Source organism: Nicotiana attenuata, unplaced genomic scaffold (assembly GCF_001879085.1).
Source record: "Nicotiana attenuata strain UT unplaced genomic scaffold, NIATTr2, whole genome shotgun sequence".
Classification (NCBI taxonomy): domain Eukaryota; kingdom Viridiplantae; phylum Streptophyta; class Magnoliopsida; order Solanales; family Solanaceae; genus Nicotiana; species Nicotiana attenuata.
This window is the reverse complement of record NW_017670642.1, coordinates 185,884-204,464: the sequence shown is the minus strand read 5'-3', so window position 1 is coordinate 204,464 and position 18,581 is coordinate 185,884. Positions and strand designations below refer to the sequence as shown.

The following is an 18,581-nucleotide window of genomic DNA, read 5'->3' as shown; positions in this document are numbered from 1 at the left end:
CTCCAGCCTCCTACTTTCAGCGGAGTAGAGGGCGAGGATGCCCAGGGTTTCTTAGACAGATGTTAGAGGATTCTACGCACTGCGGGTATTCTGGAGACCGACGGGGTTGCATTCACGACCTTTCAGTTTACCGGAGCTTCCTTCACTAGGTGGGAGGCATATCAGAGGCGTAGGCCTGTTGGTTCGGCACCTCTGACTTGGCAGCAGTTCTCCGCCCTATTTCTGGAGCAGTATGTCCCACAGTCCCGCAGGGAGGAGCTGCGTAGGCAGTTCGAGCAGCTATGATAGGGGGAGATGACTGTTACCCAGTATGAGATGAGGTTCTCGGAGTTGGCTCGACATGCTATCTGGCTGGTTGCTACTGAGAGAGAGAGAGAGAGGATCAGGAGGTTTGTTGATGGCCTCACCTACCAGCTTCGGGTTCTCATGACTAGGGAGAGGGTGTCAGGTGCTACATTCGAGGAGGTTGTGGATATTGCGCGAGAGATTGAGTCAGTTCGTCGCCAGTAGCGCGAGGAGAGGGAGGCTAAGAGGCCTCGAGGACATGGTAGTTTCGGGGGTGCTCCTTCGAGGGTCCAGTTTCAGCACGGCAGAGGCCGATAGTTCCAACATGCTCAGTCAGCTCGCCCAGGTTATCGTGTGGGGCATCATCAGGCCATAGTTCTCACGGTTCTCAGCAGGGCCATTCTTCACTTAGTGCACTTCCAGCCCAGGGTTTGTCCCGTGCTCCATCGGTTCAGGATTCTTCTACGCCAGGGGCGTCTGCTAGTCATACCGGTGCTAGGGGTTCCCATCAGTCCCCGTCTCCAGCACCTGGGAGTTGTTATGAGTGTGGAGAGATGGGCCACTTATGGAGGCAGTGACCTCGTCGTTCTCAGCAGAGGGGTCAGTCATCAGCCTCAGCCCCAGCCACTTCACTACCCACCCAGCCAGCTAAGGGTGGGGGACAGTCATCTAGGGGTCTCCCCAGAGGGGTAGGTCGATTCGGAGGTGGCCAGGCTCACTCTGCCGCAGGGATGCTTCGGTGTTATTTGACCCTAGCCCTACTTTCTCTTATGTGTCGTCTTATTTTGCCCATTATTTGGATATGCCCTGCGAGTCCCTTGTTTCTTCTGTCCATATTTCTACGCCGGTAGGCGATAGTTGTGGTAGACCGTGTGTACCGGTCGTGTGTTGTGTCTATTGGGGGTCTGGAGACCCGAGTGGATCTATTGTTATTGTTTATGGTGGACTTCGATGTTATTCTGGGCATGGGCTGGTTATCTCCGTGTCGGGCTATTCTGGACTGTCATGCCAAGACAATGACTTTGGCTATGCCTGGTGCGCCACTGATTGAGTGGCGAGGTTCGACCGATTATGTTCCCGGCAGAGTGATTTCTTTCTTAAAGGTCCAGCGTATGGTTGGGAAAGGTTGTCTTTAATATCTAGCCTTTGTGAGGGATGTTGGTGCAGAGACTCCCAGTATTGATTCTGTTCCAGTTGTGAGGGATTTTCCCAACGTATTTCCTGCAGACCTGCCGGGTATGCCACCGGATAGGGATATATATTTTGGTATTGACCTGGTGCCGGGCACTCAACCCATTTCTGTTCCACCATATCGTATGGCACCAGCGGAGCTGAAGGAGTTAAAGGAGCAGCTTCAGGAACTCTTGGATAAGGGGTTTATCCGTCCTAGTGTGTCACCATGGGGTGCGCCGGTTCTCTTTGTGAATAAGGAGGATGGCACGATGAGAATGTGCATTGATTACAGGAAGTTGAACAAAGTTACAATCAAGAATAAGTATACTTTGCCGCACATCGATGATTTGTTCGACCAGCTTCAGGGAGCGAGAGTATTCTCTAAGATTGATCTCCGCTCAGGTTATCACCAGTTGAAGATCAGGGACTCAGACATTCATAAGACAGTTTTCAGGACCCGATATGGTCATTATGAGTTCTTGTTGATGTCTTTCGGGCTAACCAATGCCCCAACAGCGTTCATGCATTTGATGAACAACGTGTTCCGACCGTATCTCGACTCGTTTGTCATAGTCTTCATTGATTATATTCTGGTATACTCACGTAGTCAGGAGGAGCACGCGGAGCATTTGAGAATGGTGATGCAGAGATTGAGGGAGGAGAAGCTTTATGCAAAGTTCTCCAAATGTGAGTTCTGGCTCAGTTCAGTGGCTTTCTTGGGGCACGTGGTGTCCATCGAGGGTATTCAGGTGGACCCGAAGAAGATAGAGGCGGTTTAGAGTTGGCCCAGACCGTCCTCAGCTACAGAGATTCGCAGTTTTCTTGGCTTGGCGGGTTATTATAGCCGGTTTGTTCAGGGATTCTCGTCTATTGCATCGCCCTTGACCAAGTTGACTTAGAAGGGTGTTTCATTTCAGTGGTCTGATGAGTGTGAGGAGAGCATCCAGAAGCTCAAGACCGCCTTGACCATAGCTCCGGTCTTAGTATTGCCATCAGCTTCAGGTTCTTATACCGTGTATTGTGATGCTTCGAGAGTTGGTATTGGGTGTGTTCTGATGCAGGAGGGTAGAGTTATTGCTTATGCTTCTCGTCAGTTGAAGCCTCATGAGAAGAACTACCCTGTTCATGATTTGGAGTTGGCTGCCATTGTTCACGCGTTGAAGATTAGGAGGCATTATTTGTATAGTGTGTCTTCTGAGGTGTATACCGAACATCGTAGCCTCCAGCACTTGTTCAAGCAGAAGGATCTCAATTTGAGGTAGCGGAGGTGGTTGGAGTTGCTTAAGGATTATGACATTACTATCTTGTATCACCCAGGGAAGGCCAATGTAGTGGCCGACGCTTTGAGCCGGAAGGCGGTGAGTATGGGGAGTTTGGCGTATATTCCAGTTGAGGAGAGACCTCTTGCATTTGATGTTCAGGCTTTGGCCAATCAATTCGTGAGGTTGGATATTTCGGAGCCCGGTAGGGTATTGGCTTGTGTGATTTCTCGGTCTTCCTTATATGAGCGCATCAGAGAGTGCCAGTATGATGATCCTCATTTGCTCATCCTTAAGGACAGAGTTCAGCATGATGACCCCAAGGATGTGACTATCGGAGATGATAGGGTGTTGAGGATGCAGGGCCGGATATGTGTGCCCAATGTAGATGGGCTTCGGGAGTTGATTCCGGAGGAGGCCCATAGCTCGCGGTATTACATTCATCCGGGAGCCGCAAAGATGTATCAGGATCTGAGACAGCATTATTGGTGGAGAAGAATGAAGAAAGACATTGTGGGATTTGTAGCTCGGTGTCTCAATTGTCAGCAGGTGAAATATGAGCGTCAGAGACCGGGTGGCTTGCTTCAGCGGATGGATATTCCAGAGTGGAAGTGGGAGCGGATCACTATGGACTTTGTAGTTGGACTCCCAGGGACTTTGAAGAAGTTCGATACTATTTCGGTGATTGTGGATCGACTGACTAAGTCCGCGCACTTTATTCCTATCTGTACTACTTATTCCTCCAAGCGGTTAGCAGAGATATATATCTGGGAGATTGTTCGGTTGCATGGTGTCCCAGTTTCCATCATTTCAGATAGGGGCACTCAGTTTACTTCACAGTTTTGGAGGTCGGTACAACGAGAGTTGGGTACTCAGGTTGAGTTGAGCACAACTTTTCACCCTCAAACTGACGGGCAGTCCGAGCGCACTATTAAGATATTGGAGGATATGTTACGCGCTTGTGTTATAGATTTTGGAGGGTCATGGGACCAGTTTCTACCGCTCGCAGAGTTTGCTTATAATAACAGCTACCAGTCGAGTATTCAGATGGCTCCATATGAGGCTTTGTATGGGAGGCGGTGTAGATCTCCAGTTGGATGGTTTGAGCCGGGCGAGGCCAGGCTATTGGGTACAAATTTGGTACAGGATGCCTTAGACAAGGTAAAGGTGATTCAGGAGAGGCTTCGTACAGAGCAGTCGAGGCAAAAGAGCTATGCAGACCGGAAGGTTCGGGATGTGTCCTACATGGTTGGTGAGAAGATTCTGTTGAAGGTTTCACCCATGAAGGGTGTTATGAGGTTTTGAAAGAAGGGTAAATTGAGTCCACGGTTCATTGGACCTTTTGAGGTACTTCGGAGGGTTGGGGAGGTGGCTTATGAGCTTGCCTTGCCACCCAGCCTGTCAGGTATGCATCCAGTATTCCATGTTTCTATGCTCCGGAAGTATGTTGGGGATTCGTCTCATGTTCTGGATTTCAGCACGGCTAAGTTGGAAGGTGATCTGACTTATGATGTGGAGCCAACAACTATTTTGGAGCGTCAGGTGCGAAAGTTGAGATCAAAAGAAATAGCTTCAGTGAAAGTGCAGTGGAGAGGTCGGCCCGTGGAGGAGGCTACTAAGGAGACCAAGCAGGAGATGCGGAGCAGATATCCTCACCTATTTGAGGCCTCAGGTATGTTTCTTGACTCGTTCGAGGACGAACGTTTGTTTAAGAGGGGGAGGATGTGACGACCCGGCTGGTCGTCTCATGAGTTACCGCTCCGTTTCCCCTATTTCTGCTTCTATTTGCTTTAATTATCGGTTTTATATGTGATCGGGTTGGTTGGCTTGGGTTCGGAAAGGTTTTGAGGAGGTTGGAGACACTTAGTCTCTTATAAGAAGGCTTAAGTTGGAAAAGTCAACCTGATATTGACTTATGTGTTAGAAGGATCGGATGTGAGTTCCGATGGTTCAGATAGCTTCGGGAGATGATTTGGGACTTAGGAATGTGATCGGAAGGGAGCTAGGGAGACAGAAAACCGCAGATGCGATTGGAGGGATCGCACCTGCGCTGGCGCAGGTGCGGATATGGAACCGCAGATGCGGAAATGCGGAGTTAAGTGAAGAACCGCAGAAGCGGTTCATTGGCCGCAAATGCGGTACCGCAGAAGCAGAAATTAGACCGCAGATGCAGAAATGTCTGGACAGGAAATATAAGTAAGTTCCTTCGCGATTTTCAGAAGGTTTTCTCACTTTTTAACACGAGTTTTGGAGCTTTGGGCGATTTTGAAGAGAGAATTCAAGGAGAACTCATTGAGGTAAGAATTTTGGACTTAAAAACTCGTTTCTGTGGTGTTAATGCATGGCTTAGAGCTGTAATTAAAGGTAAAATTGAGAAACTAGGGCTTAGAAACCTAGGCCTTTGATTGAGGTTTTGGAAGACCATTTGTGGTCGGATTTTAGAACTTTTTATATGTATGAACTCGTGGTGAGATAAGGAATCTAATGATGTTAATTTTATCGAATTCCGAGACGTGGGCCTGGGGTCGGGTATTGGTAATTTCGGATTTTGTGATATTTTTCGATTTTTTTCGAGTGGGCTTCGTCCCTTTAGCATAAATTAATGTTTACGTTCTGATTTTGGTAGATTCGGAGCATCCGGAGATCGATTCGAAGGGCAAAGGCATTGCAAGCTAGATTTCCGGCCGGATTGAGGTGAGTAATGATTTTAAATGCTATCCTGAGGGTATGAAACCCCGGCAATTCACAGCGTTCGGCTATGTTGAGGTGAGACACACGCTAGATGACGAGCGTGGGGTCGTGCACCATTGGGGATTGTGACTTAGTCCATTCCGAATGACTATTTTACTGCGTATTTGACAGTTAATTGTTTGATATTATTATATTTTGGGCTAAACGCCATATGTGGGCTTCGTGCCAACTGTTTGAACCCTTAGGGGATTTTAAATGATATTTTTCTCACTGTTTGATTTCTAACTTGTGCTCAGTCATGCTATATTTTTACTATTTTCAAAACTCAGCTATGTTATTCTATTTTAAACACATTAAATGATATTTTTATAGATTTTCGAGCTGAGCTTAATGTTTTACTGATGCCCGAGGGGCTTATGAGATTCTGACTGAGTAAGGCCGAGGGCCTGTATTGTGACGATACTTTTGGGTCGGTCTGCACACCGCAACAATGATACGCTGATTGTGATAATGAGGCCGAGGGCCTGAGATTGTACGCCACGAGGTGGCTTGTGATTTTGCGCTTGGGCCGTAAGGGGCCCCTTCCGGAGTCTGTACACCCCCAGTGAGTGCGGGCACCCATTGTGATATGAGATATAGCCCGAGGGGCTGGTATTGTTCTGTGACATTGCCCGAGGGGCTGATTCTATTGTTGTTACTGAGCCCGAGGGGCAGTTCTTATGTGTTTATCTTTTCTAGTTGTTTTTCCTATATATTGTTTGACTGCTTAAAAGGTGTTTATGAGATTTCGCTGTTTATTTATATTTATTGATTTTGTTGTGCCTCTTTTAGCTTAATGTTGTGCCTTACGTGATTTTATGTCGCTCAGTCTTCATTTATTTTTATTACTCAATGAGTTGGAGTACTCACTTTACTCCCTGCACCCCTGTGTGCAGTTTCGGGCGCTACAGGTCCTGCTCCTAAGGGTTGATAGTTCCAGTAGGTCTTCGGAGATTACTAGGTAGCTGCTTGGCGATTCGCAGCCCAGTGCATTCTCCCTCTATCTTAGTTCTTTTTGATTCAGTTATGTAGTAGTGGAGTAGACTTCAGACTTGTAGTATTATTTTAGATGTTCATGACTGGTGACACCCCGATGTCGGGCTGTGTTGGTTTTTTTTATTTCCGCAAATTATACTGTTAAATGCTTATTTTGGGGATTTTATTCTGATAAAAGACTTAGAGTTTATTATTATTAATTGTTTAAAGTGAACTACAAGTGTGTCGGCTGGCCTTGTCTTCACGAGAGGCGCCATCACGACCGGGTTTGATTTAGGGTCGTGACACTGGGAAATTGAAAAGTTTTCCATTCTTCAGTAAATGGAAATGGGAATGTAGAAGAATTAGGGTTTGTATTAGTAGACTGGTTCATTGGAGATAAACCAGTGGGATTGTTATCCTGGATTTGATAAGTGCAAGCTCTTTGATTATGGCCCATTCGACCACACTTAATGCATAGCAAATTTAATCCTTCATAAAGGATATTTTGCTTGTCATTTCTGATATAAATGTGTGTTCTTAATGGATGATCCAAAGGGACTTCAACACATAGCTTTGTATATCTTCCTCTTGTGGTTGAAGAAGTGCAAGTATCAACAACGAGTAATTTACCAATTTTATTTCCCAGTTTCTGAAGAATCTGAAAATCATAAAATACGGTAGGTAATTCAGGGAGACGCAACCAGATGGCTGAGTAGGTGATTTTCGTTTCTGAAGCCATAAATTTTGGTTCCCATTGACGAACGGAGAGAAAATGATTTAAAATAAACCAAGGTCCATCCTGCAAAGCATGAATCTTATTTTCCTCCTTTTGAAATTTGATGAGGAAGAAATCTGAACCTAAGTCTATAAGTGGTAGATTTTTCATTGGTTTCCATAAGGCATATATTTTTGCCTTAGTATTTGATGGCCAATTTTACGTCCATACACCTTGATAATTACCGCATGTTGCCATGGAGCGTAAATCCTGTTTTTTTCTTCTAGGGATAATGGAATAAAAATGGAGGGATCAGTATGTGCCTCCGTTTCATCTGTAATAGCTAATCGAGTGTTTAAGGATGAAGTTTGGATAGGCTGTGAAGATGGAATGTTTTGAGAGAGAAGTGTGTTTAGGTATAGTTTGTTGACAAACTGAGAAGGATATGTGATGGGGATTCATTTGTGTCAAGATTCATGTTGCCATCGGAGATGGCGGATGAGGTGGTTAGTGAAGGTGGTGATGATGTTGAAGATTGATTCATGATGATACAGTGTATGTGTTTGAAAATAATTTAGAGAGCATTGTTGTGTGTTGTTGAAATATTTTTTTTTTTTGGTGGAGATGCGGGGGAACAAAACCCTTAACTCTGATCTTCTCATATACTAGTCTTGTAAATATTAATTAAAGTGGTAAATAACATATTCGACGAAATTCATCAAACAATTATACACCCCTGATAAAACTAAACTTGGTTGAAACCGTATTTTATTTTCAAATTAGTATATTTATATAATTGACACTTAATTAAAAAGACAACATGCAGAACTTATTGTTTATTTCGAAGCCTTATATAGTAGGAGCCAACCGTGCAAATCTATTTCTTTCTACCATACTATCTATCTATTAGAATACTGTCGATTCTAGTCCACTCATTTCATTTAAGACATGAAATTAGAATCTTTTTCATTTTATTTCGTCAATTTTGGCTAAGAACTCAGAAGTCAAGTTTCATTCAAATTAGTTAATAATTAATCGTTTTGACTGACTGTTTTTACGTAAATGATAAGTAGAAAAGCGGTAGGAACTAGAATAAATAGTGCAGTAGCAATAAATGCAAGAATATTTACTCTCATAATCTCATCGGTTTTTTACTTCGTAATAACTCGGGATTTAATCCCATAGAAATGAAAAATCTTTGGCCTGTAAATTCAATGAATGAATATTACCTCTCGATGATCTTGAATCAGATCAATATCATGAATAACAATATCTGAACTATCAAATCAATTCGTCGTCAAGAATTGAATAGTATAACATAGGAAGTTCTTTCATTAGTAGAGAATAACTTTAAATATAACTAGCTGATAAGTGATACGTATGAGTAGGACAAAAAATTTGCTCCAAATTAAGAAGGGAGATCGTGATATACGTATACGACTACTTCAAACAATTCAATAGTGAAAATAATGAAATTTTGGATGAACTAACAGAGATACTCTAAGATTAGAATAATATAGCAGTAATATCCAGAAGTAGATACAACAGTACCAACTGCCCCTTTCATCACATTGGTATATTGTACTCCCTCGTGAACCTATTTCCCTTTTGATTTGTTCCAAAAAGAATAACCTCTTTCTAAATTTGGTAACAATTCAGGTTAAACTTACAATTCTACCCTTAATGAGAAGCTTTTATAACCACACAAATACTCTGGAGCTCTTTTTGCTTTGTTTAAGACCACAAATTCTAAAAGTCTTATTTTTTCACATAAATTGGAACGGAGTACAATATAAGCTCCCAGATTCAATGACGAAAAACAGATAGCAACCCAACACCTAACCTCACTTCCCTAGTTCCCTTTTCTTGTTTAAAAATCCCATCTCTCATATCTCTTTTACTTCACCTTTCTCCATCCTCCATACACATAAACAGCAACAAAAAAAGAGCTGAGAAAAATGGTGAACTTGGTAGAAGCACAGAAACCTTTGTTGCATGGTTTAATGAAAATGGCTGGAATCAAACCTCGTAGTATAGAGATAGAACCAGGCACTATTATGAACCTTTGGGTTCCTTCTGAAACCATAAAAAACCCAAAGAAAAACAAGAAAATCACCACAACTACTCCTTTCTCCAATAACCAATGTGCCACCTCCCCTGAAACCACCACAAAACCTGACCCCACCAAACCCGTAGTCGTACTAGTCCACGGCTTCGCTGGTGAAGGAATTGTCACGTGGCAATTCCAAGTTGGCGCATTGACTAAGAAATACTCTGTTTACGTACCGGACCTACTTTTCTTCGGTGGCTCAGTAACTGATAGTGAAGATAGATCACCTGGTTTTCAAGCTGAGTGTTTGGGTAAAGGGCTAAGGAAATTGGGTGTGGAAAAGTGTATAGTGGTTGGGTTTAGTTATGGTGGAATGGTGGCGTTTAAGATGGCTGAAATGTACCCTGATTTAGTTGAGGCCTTAGTGATCTCTGGTTCTATTTTGGCCATGACTGATTCTATTAGCACTTCGACGCTAAATGGTTTGGGATTCTCTTCTTCTTCTGAGCTGCTGCTGCCTACTTCTGTTAAGGGTCTTAAGGCACTTCTTAAAGTAGCTGCTTATAAGAAACTTTGGTTCCCTGATCGCCTTCACAGGGACTTTCTTGAGGTTAGTAATATTTAATCTTAACTACTCCTATCTACAAGCTATTGATTATGTCCCTATTTCTTTAATTTTTTTCTTAACTTAAATTCGTATACTTCTAATTCAGTGGGTGAAAACTCATTGTATACAGTATTAGTTTGTAAATCGTTTGGGTTATACTACAACATGTGTAATTTACCTTGAAAAATCACATTTTTTCACTTTAGATATGCTCATTATATTAGCCGTGTGGAACATTGGTAAACTTTTACTAAGTTGTGTTTGTTAATTTAACAAGTCCACTTTCGATTGTATAAATTATCGTGGCTTTTATATTCTTCACCTGAATCGGCTAATTAGTTTAAACAAAATGTTCTTTATGGAACACGTTTTCCTTTTCTTTGCCAACAGAAGTTGAAAAGGGGAAGAAAAGAAAAATAGAAAAAGAAAGACAAAGAAGATAATAGAGAAGATTGTAAGCCCATGGAATCATTAATTAAAAAAATCTTCGATTCATGAATAATTGACTAAATTATTTAGAGGAATTTTCAGAAATTACTATTGTTTAGTGGCTATTAATTTCCTATAGCTACGATATACATAATTACTTCCTATAGCTACTATTCAGTTGTTACGGTAGTGTATTCGCTGTATTCTCACTGTTGTATTCACGCAGCAAAAAGCGCCTAAAAATCAGGGTAGTCCGGCTGTACGCGCATGTATTCACATATATTCGCGCCATGTATTCATGAATACAGCAGCAAAAAATGCCTAAAATCAGGGCAGTCCAATTGTACGCGCATGTATTCACATGGATTTTCGCTACTGTATTCATGAATACAGCAGTAAAAAGCGCCTAAAGTCAGGGAAGTCCAGCTGTACACGCATGTATTCACATGTATTTGCGCCATGTATTCATGAATACAGTAATGGCAATCACCTTAAAAATAAATGTCTGGCTTTGTAAGAGAGAGGAAAAATATAAATAGCGTATTTCATGCCTCGATGGTAGTATATACCATAAATATTTATTTTTCTATAAAATATAAAAGGTAACTATAAAAAGTACTTAATATTTTAAAATAATTTTGGTTTATAATAAATAGCGTGTATACCTTTGCTATATGATGTAAAATTTCCAATTATTTTTTGGGGTAATCAGCTAACCCTTAGTATCAAAGATCAGTGGGCCCAATTGTTTAGAGTCCAAATCAAATCCCTTATTATAAATACAGAAAATCTCACACCAGTACGTGTTTTTATATCAAGAGATTGACATACGTGTTATACATCTATTAGTTTTGATATGTGCAGCAATAAGTCTCCAACTTTTTCATAACTAGAAGATATGAACGTTGATTATATATCTCAGTGCAGATTTGTCCACATTTTCCGGTCCCCACTTATTTAAAAGGAGGCACCACGGTTTCGCATTGTACATTAATTCTAACACGGCATCCACCCATATGTTTCATTCTTGACATCAGCGCCAGTTCGCTCAACCAACTTTTTCACATATGCCAACGACTTGAATAAGCCAAATGACTGAAAACCCATTTTAGAAGAGTAAATTTGCATAAAATCACTTAGATTCAGATTTTAGACCAGCTAGAGCAAGTCAAATTCGAAGTTTCTTAAACCAAATCTTGGATGTCTCAAGTTTATTTCGAGAATACCGAAGTAGTAAATTCATAATTTGGTGAAATTAGGATTAATAATCTCTAGTAGAAAAGGAATGTTGTTTTATACAATACTATGACGCAACATAGTTTTCATAATGAAGTTCAACCCGAGCAAAGGATCTAACCCCACTTAATAATAATGCTACTGGTGTCAGGTAATGTTCACCAACAGAAAAGAAAGAGGAGAACTGCTAGAAGGCTTGGTAGTGAGCAACAAAGATACCAATATTCCAAATTTTCCACAGGTAATTTGCATTTCATGAGTTATAGTCTGCAATATTTTACACGGAGAACTTCTATGTGAGTTACTTATCTTTCTTTCCATCTATTAATGTGCCATTTTTTTTTTATTATAGAGAATACATCTCCTCTGGGGTGAGAATGATCAAATATTCAATTTGGAGCTTGCTCAGAACATGAAAGAGTAAGTTTACAGGCTTGACATGCTCTTACATACAAACTCTAACATATTTACAAAGAAGTTATTAAGTAGTTTCGCGATGCACCATTCGATATATGGTCCCGGGATTTACAATTAACTGTTTCATCAATAATTTAGTAGAAATGCCACAGAGAAGTTGACAAAACCTGATTATATTTTTGCATTACATGATGGCAGTCAACTAGGTGACAAGACTACATTTCATGGCATAGAGAAGGCAGGGCATCTGGTTCACCTAGAGCGACCTTGCGTCTACAACAGGTGTCTCAAGCAGTTTCTTACTTCCCTGCATGCAGAAAAATCCCAATACTGAAGGACATTACCACAAATTTCACTATCTAATACCATGTAATTTTTGTCTTCTTATCAGAAGGAAAAGAACTTCGTATTTCCTCTGTAATATTAGTTATATAATTCGGGGTTCAGAATCAAAATTGATGCTTTAATGCAGGATAATATAAACGTATATACATATATACAAATACATATTGCAAATTGCATATTTTTGCTCCTCATGCATTAGCAGTCACTTGACACGAGAAACCCTTCTTGGACGTGAAAATATATAATGGTACATGGTAAATGTGGAAGAAAACAAGTTCTCAGTGAAGCTAGAATTGCATCACTTGTTCCATTTAATCGTCTTACTGCAAATTTATTTGGCATCATCTGAAGGACTGCTGAATTTCTTCCAGTGTTTTCCCTTTGGTTTCTGGAACCCAAAGCCTCACGAAAATCACCGTAAAAGCTGATATCAGTGCATAAATAGTGAATGTTCCTGCCAAATACACACGTCTTTAGATTCACTCCTAGCATTGTGCAGAGAGAGAGAGAGAGAGAGAGAGAGAGAGAGAGAGAGAGAGAGAGAGAGAGAACCTCCTTTACTCCAAGTCAAAAGCAAATTTGCTGTCATTGTAACAAGCCATGCTGAAAACCAATTGGCCAGCGTTGCGACACTGCCACCCAGACTTTTGATGCTCACTGGCAGAATCTGCACAACCAATAAAAAACCTCGACGTCTCAAAAGAAGGTAAGCAGAATACACTTCCTATCCTAAAACCTATGCTAGCATCCTTGAAGAATATCTCAAATTCAATAAGAATATATTCAGGAAGAAAATCTGAACCAAAAGCTTGTAAGAATGGCACATAAAGCGTGTCAATGATGCCTGATCTTCCTATAACACTAACATCATCACCTTTAACAGGGGAGATCTTTATTGTTAGCTTTGCTTAAAATTTGTCAACTACAGTCTCCTGAGAATGTTACAGAGTAGAATAGGCATTTTTAATTTAAGCTCTATCTTTAACCGTATTTAGAAAAATATATCTTTTCTGGTCTCATGAACTACAAATTAGCTTTACTATACCTCAGACATTATGATCCAAGGGATGGAGCCCAATCCTACACCGAATGCCATCACCAAGACCTGTTAATAGGTAAATGGCCTCAGGACTGACAGAATGTAACGACAAATAACAGATGAGAGCAGGGAATAGTAGTGTGGGCACAATAGAAGGTGAGGCAGGAACTTACCACAAGGCCCACCAGAGACAATACTGCAAGGAAGGGATGCCAATTTTCAGGCGTAAAACCCTGGGTTAAGTAGAAAAGAATAGTGGAGTGACAATAAAGAGAGTCAATCCCAACACCAATAAAGAAATCTCATTAAATTCAGATAATTGGTTGATCAATTCTTACAAATGTAAATCTAACTAACTGACCTTCAGGTAGAATGCCATCGCCACAAGGAAGCTGCTAAGGGTCATTACGGATGAGGATACCTGAAGAAAAAGCATAGAAAAGTTATCATTTGCTTTCTTTTTCAGCAAATAGAAACTTCTATGTGAAATTCTGGAAGACTCACAATAAGGAGTAGCCTGCGTCCCGCCTTGTCCACCAGTGATGCAGAGATGCCAGTCACAATGACCTATAAAAGATGTATATTAAATTGGAATAATATATGCATATAAGCTAACATTAGATCCAAGGAAGGGGACTTACCTGAATAGCCCCGATACCAAATGTTGCAGCTTTATTTGATGAAATTCCTGCACATTTGAAGAGCATTACAATTAAAATCATATGTTGAACCAGTTGTAAAATTCCATAACCTCTCTATGATTAGGTGATACTATGCATACAATCTAATTCTCATACACCTGGAATTAATTTGGCAAATGAAAGAAAAGGCTCGTGATACTTTCTAAGAGTGGACAACTGCACACCGTGAAGATTAAGATCACAGGTCGTAGTAACTGGTCTGTTCTAGTTGATTCTACTACAAAAATCGATCCTGGAATGGGGCCTTAATTCTCCAATTCATCATCTCTTTTGGACAGTGTAATGAACAATTATGTTCTAGATGGACATCATGTTACAATGTGGTTGGGTTATGTATATAATCTACCTGGTATTTGGTAAAAAGTTTTTTGCGAAATACGCATTGTGGGATGTATCACATAGGAAGCATTTCTCAGGAACCAATAAAGTGAAATGAAAAGTGCACAAGGCATGGCATATTTGAGTAGTTACTCATTAACTAAGAGAGTTCAAATATCAGTTTCCATCAACCAGATTTGCCAGGCATACATTTAAGTAAAAAGAAAGAGGTGTCTTGCTTTTAAGGTTCCTGATAAAGAAATAAATGGTATTGGATGGAATTTAAAAAAGGACATAAGTATTAAAACTCCATTTTCACAAAGTATTAAAAAAGGACATAAGTATTAAAGCTGTTTATCATATTAGTCATCTTATTGCTTGTTTTCTAGAGTACCTTAAAAAGGTGGCTTGATTCTTATGAGTTGATTAAGGATTTCTTTGCAGTTAATAGCTTTGAATTTTTTATTATTAATAAGTTAATAGTTCAAAATTTGTCTTTTGGGATAGATTCTGGTGCTGCAAATTCTCTTCGGCTTCATTTAGCATCACATTTGTAAAGTTGGTTATGGGCTCCAATTACAGTTCTCAGTAGCTGTGTAGTTTCCTTATTTCTTCCAGAGAGCTGAAACATGGCTATTAAACAAGAGGGAACAAAAACTACAAGAAAGATACACATATATTTATGTTTCATCCCCTCTCCCTCAAAATGGAGTCCTCCTCATCCCATTCTATTGCAAGTGTTATCTAGGACGCAGAGGAAGTGATTCATTGGTCTTTTTTTGCAAAACATGGAACTCCTTTTCCCATTTCTGATATCCAGATTATTACTTTTCTTTCGGTTTCTACCAACAGAGTAAAGAACAAAGAGAATGGCACAATAAAGCTTGTATTTGCTAGTATCTAATCATTTGATGATCCTGGTATGCATTTCTACAGATAATGAAGGAACTGAACTGACCAGCAGATTTGAAAATGTTACTGGAATAGAATAGAACACCATTAACGCCACTGAGTTGCTGGAGTGCGAGTAGTCCAATACCTACCTGAATAAAATCACCCCATAAAGTGAGCCTTGACAAGAGTAAGGGATTTCAAATCTTTAGCTATTCAAGGATGCCACATATAAATCAGCATATTTAGAGACTTCGAATTCAGCAGAAATGTGTACCAGCAAAGGATAGTAATATCGCCGTCTCTTAAGCTCAGAAAACCGAATGGTAACTTTTTTAGTTGATGATCTCACAGATTTCTAGACAAATGACAGGAGAAACAAATGAGCATAAACACATCGTAGTAGTTTACTTCGCAAGAAGCTTCTACAGTGCAATTTGAGGGTTCAAAATAGTTGAGAAACCAGCATTAAACATGTTCAATATGTTACCTTGATCTCATTCACTTCTGAGGATATATCTGTGTCAAATCCTCGTAGAACTTGCAAAGAAGTCTCAAAATCTTCATTCAGCCCGTTTTTAGCCTACATAATACGGTGTTGCAATCAGTACAACATAACAATGAAAATGTAGTCATGACAAACATAAGTTTGGAACTCATACCAACCAACGAGGAGATTCAGGTATAAAAAATAGACCAGGTATCAAAATCATGCATGGCAACATTCCTGCATAGTGGAATTATAAGTTGAAAAAAGTTAACTAATGTAAAGGTTAATAAATATGTTCGAATCAAGGATACGAGTGACTTCACATTAAGTTCAACAGTCCAAACAGAAGAATGGAGATTCTATTCGATACACAGAAAAGCATCAGCTCATTCAATATTTTTAAGTTGCTTCAATGAACTTGCAGATGAAGAACAACTTCATATAGTTCTCAAATGAGTGATTTTAGAAAGAAGGAAAACTTATTTCAGCAAGATGAATGTCATCAAATGCTAACTTGATAAACTATTTCCAACTAATTCTACCACCGCAAGAACAGAAAAATTAAATAAGACAACAATCAATTCGTCAACAACCAAATGGTTAAGGAAACATATTGCTCACCTAAAACTGCAAGAACTCTCCAGCTTACAAATAATCCCAACAGATATACCAGCATTATCCCCACTGTTACAGAGAGCTAATTCCAAGAGATCAAATGATTAGCCATGATAAAAAACCATAAAACTTAATGACAGAATGACCAGGTATAAGTGTAAAGCCAAAACAAAACCAACCTGGTTAATGGATCCAAGAACTCCCCTCATGTTTTTAGGTGAAATCTCTGCTATATATACAGGCACCTGGAGATAACAAGCAAGAAGATTCCAGCAAGCAGTACTATTCATAGCTTCAACAAGAACAATTACAGGAGCTAAACACTTGAGATTACCACATAGGAAATAATGCCGACACCGAAACCTTCCAACAACCTTCCCATGTATAAAAATGAGACATCCTGTTAAGAGTGAACAAAAGGCACATACTTTCAAGTTAATTACCTATAAAAGATGCAAATGCAACCAGAAGATGCACGATATAACAACTAATCACTTACAGTGGCAAATGAAACGGCGAGCCATCCGCTAATATTAGGAATTGATGCAATCATTAGTGTCTGCATTTCAGAAAGAAGACTAGGTAACTGGGTAAGTTACTAAAGAACCGGCAAAAGAAAAAGAAACTATTATCATAGTATCAAACTTGTGAGTTTTAGTGCAAGGGTATAGTTGCTCTCATTTGGCTAACGGATTCCTTGTGTGTATACAATCTATTTGCAGAAATGCAGGGGAAACTTAGTTCGCGATATACTCGCACATTGCCCTTATCAAACTTTCTTTATTGGCATGAAGAGAACAAGATTGTGTAATTGCAAGTGTTTTAAAACTATACCCCTTTTCTTCCAATGTATTCTGATATTTGACCGCTTGCAATTGCGCCAACCATTGCACCAACATTTGCTAAAGATCCAAAGACTGAAAACTGTCCATGAAAAGGAAACAGTATGTTTAACAAATCATCAGTAAAACGATAAATAAAACCGGCCACCTATGAACTTTTTTAAAAAAGGACTCTATCGATAGCACACTGATCCATGTATCGTATTGTATTGAATTGTTCAATGTTTGAAAAGATTGTATCGTTTTCATCGTTTCATAATGTCACACTTAAGCTTATAATATTACAAAGAAAAATCACAGTATTTGGCAGAGTAATTGTAAAAAAGGGGTAGGATAAAGAGTAAAATAGAATTATAGTATAAGGTAACGACCTGACCAAACCAAATAGGCCGTTACATAAAAGGGATATTTTCATCGGCATATTTAACAATATGATACAAAAAATTTAAATAACAATATAATACAATACAACAGGTAACAACCATCCAAATGTAATTCTAATTCTTTCAGGTTAGAACTTGTAGCTTAGCTAAACGAGAAACCAACTTTTGTTGGTTTTGTACCCCCAAAAAAAACGTGAAAAAAAAAGTACTAATTAGTAATTAGAAAGAAAAAAAGATAGGCGGCAAAGAAAGAAAACCCAAACCTCTGAAATGGTAAGTCCAAGGTCGCTGGTAATTTCGGACTGCGTAGGATTAGAGTAGCCACACTGCAAAATTACAAAACCAACCACAATAATTAATCATTAAAAGACAGAATGCAAATGCAAGAAGGTCAGGGGCGGATTAATGGTAATAATTTTCTGTATATATAGAAATACTTGAAGTCAAAAGCAAATTATTAATCTCGAAAGATGGCGAAGAAATAATCATACGGTGAAGCCAAGTTGAACGGGGCCTAATGCAACGATGAGGACACAGAGATAAATGGAGATGGATTCGCGGAGGATTTGGGCGGAGGAGCCCATCATACTGGACTGCCTGGAGCTCATACGATACCAGCTTCCAGTGTGCAGTAATGGCTTCCGAAGCCCATCCTCGGCGCTGGTATCATCTCGGAAACTCATCGTTCCACCTTCCTTCTTTTCTCTTTCCCTTTCCCTTAAGGTGTAAGATCAAAGGGGAACAAAGGGGGTTCATGAAGTTGGCAATGGCGTATATATCGCAACTGACTCTAAAATAACGGTGAAGCAAGCATTCGAGCGGCAATTGAAGCGGGACGGACACCGTTTTTATTTGGGATGCGACTGTGTCCATTTACTTTTTAATAGTGGATTTGGACGCCATCAAAATTGGCGCCGTTGCCGGGGAACAATTTGGCGTAATTTAGGTTGTTTGAGAAATAAGCGTAAGTGCTTTGGTCCAAACTTGTGAATATTTGTGTAATTAATTTTTCTTACCTTGGTCTATTTTTATTGTTGTTTCTTGTTTATTTTCTTATTTTTGAAAAATGATATCATAT

At 39.9% G+C, this 18,581-nt stretch overlaps 2 protein-coding genes across 3 annotated transcripts; one reads left to right on the top strand and one right to left on the bottom strand.

Moving 5' to 3' along the window:
• Positions 1–8,953: 8,953 nt before the first annotated feature.
• On the top strand, positions 8,954–12,346 carry LOC109241824 (2-hydroxy-6-oxononadienedioate/2-hydroxy-6-oxononatrienedioate hydrolase-like). Its single transcript, XM_019408637.1, has 4 exons — positions 8,954–9,800; positions 11,614–11,703; positions 11,815–11,882; positions 12,078–12,346. Exons 1-4 carry the CDS (start codon positions 9,099–9,101, stop codon positions 12,211–12,213), a joined length of 996 nt encoding a protein of 331 aa, XP_019264182.1. The 5' UTR covers positions 8,954–9,098; the 3' UTR covers positions 12,214–12,346.
• On the bottom strand, positions 12,037–18,311 carry LOC109241823 (sugar transporter ERD6-like 6). Of its 2 annotated transcripts, XM_019408636.1 has the most exons (19): positions 17,995–18,311; positions 17,767–17,829; positions 17,113–17,202; positions 16,778–16,837; positions 16,613–16,678; positions 16,458–16,523; positions 16,285–16,360; positions 15,836–15,900; positions 15,664–15,756; positions 15,451–15,531; positions 15,241–15,325; positions 13,905–13,951; positions 13,768–13,830; positions 13,625–13,684; positions 13,437–13,496; positions 13,270–13,329; positions 12,777–12,891; positions 12,549–12,678; positions 12,037–12,186 (listed from the first exon to the last, which is right to left on the bottom strand). In XM_019408636.1, the coding sequence occupies exons 1-18, from the start codon at positions 18,184–18,186 to the stop codon at positions 12,566–12,568; spliced, it is 1,455 nt and encodes a 484-aa protein (XP_019264181.1). In that variant the 5' UTR covers positions 18,187–18,311; the 3' UTR covers positions 12,037–12,186; positions 12,549–12,565. The 2 variants fall into 2 exon arrangements, with proteins under 2 accessions (XP_019264181.1, XP_019264180.1); XM_019408635.1 differs by lacking the exon at positions 12,037–12,186 and having other exon boundaries at positions 12,326–12,678; positions 17,995–18,310.
• Positions 18,312–18,581: the final 270 nt, after the last annotated feature.

What these genes read in the sequence shown, in the direction of transcription:
- LOC109241824 (XM_019408637.1), top strand. Translation starts at nt 9,099, where the DNA reads ATGGTGAACTTGGTAGAAGCACAGAAACCTTTGTTGCATGGTTTAATG. An exon ending in ATATTCCAAATTTTCCACAG is followed by an intron (nt 11,704 to 11,814) that starts GTAATTTGCATT and finishes TTTTTATTATAG; the next exon opens with AGAATACATCTCCTCTGGGG. An exon ending in CTTGCTCAGAACATGAAAGA is followed by an intron (nt 11,883 to 12,077) that starts GTAAGTTTACAG and finishes ACATGATGGCAG; the next exon opens with TCAACTAGGTGACAAGACTA.
- LOC109241823 (XM_019408636.1), bottom strand. Translation starts at nt 18,186, where the DNA reads ATGAGTTTCCGAGATGATACCAGCGCCGAGGATGGGCTTCGGAAGCCA. An exon ending in TCGGCATTATTTCCTATGTG is followed by an intron (nt 16,524 to 16,612) that starts GTAATCTCAAGT and finishes TGTTATCTCCAG; the next exon opens with GTGCCTGTATATATAGCAGA. An exon ending in CTTGGATCATAATGTCTGAG is followed by an intron (nt 12,892 to 13,269) that starts GTATAGTAAAGC and finishes TTGGTTGTGCAG; the next exon opens with ATTCTGCCAGTGAGCATCAA.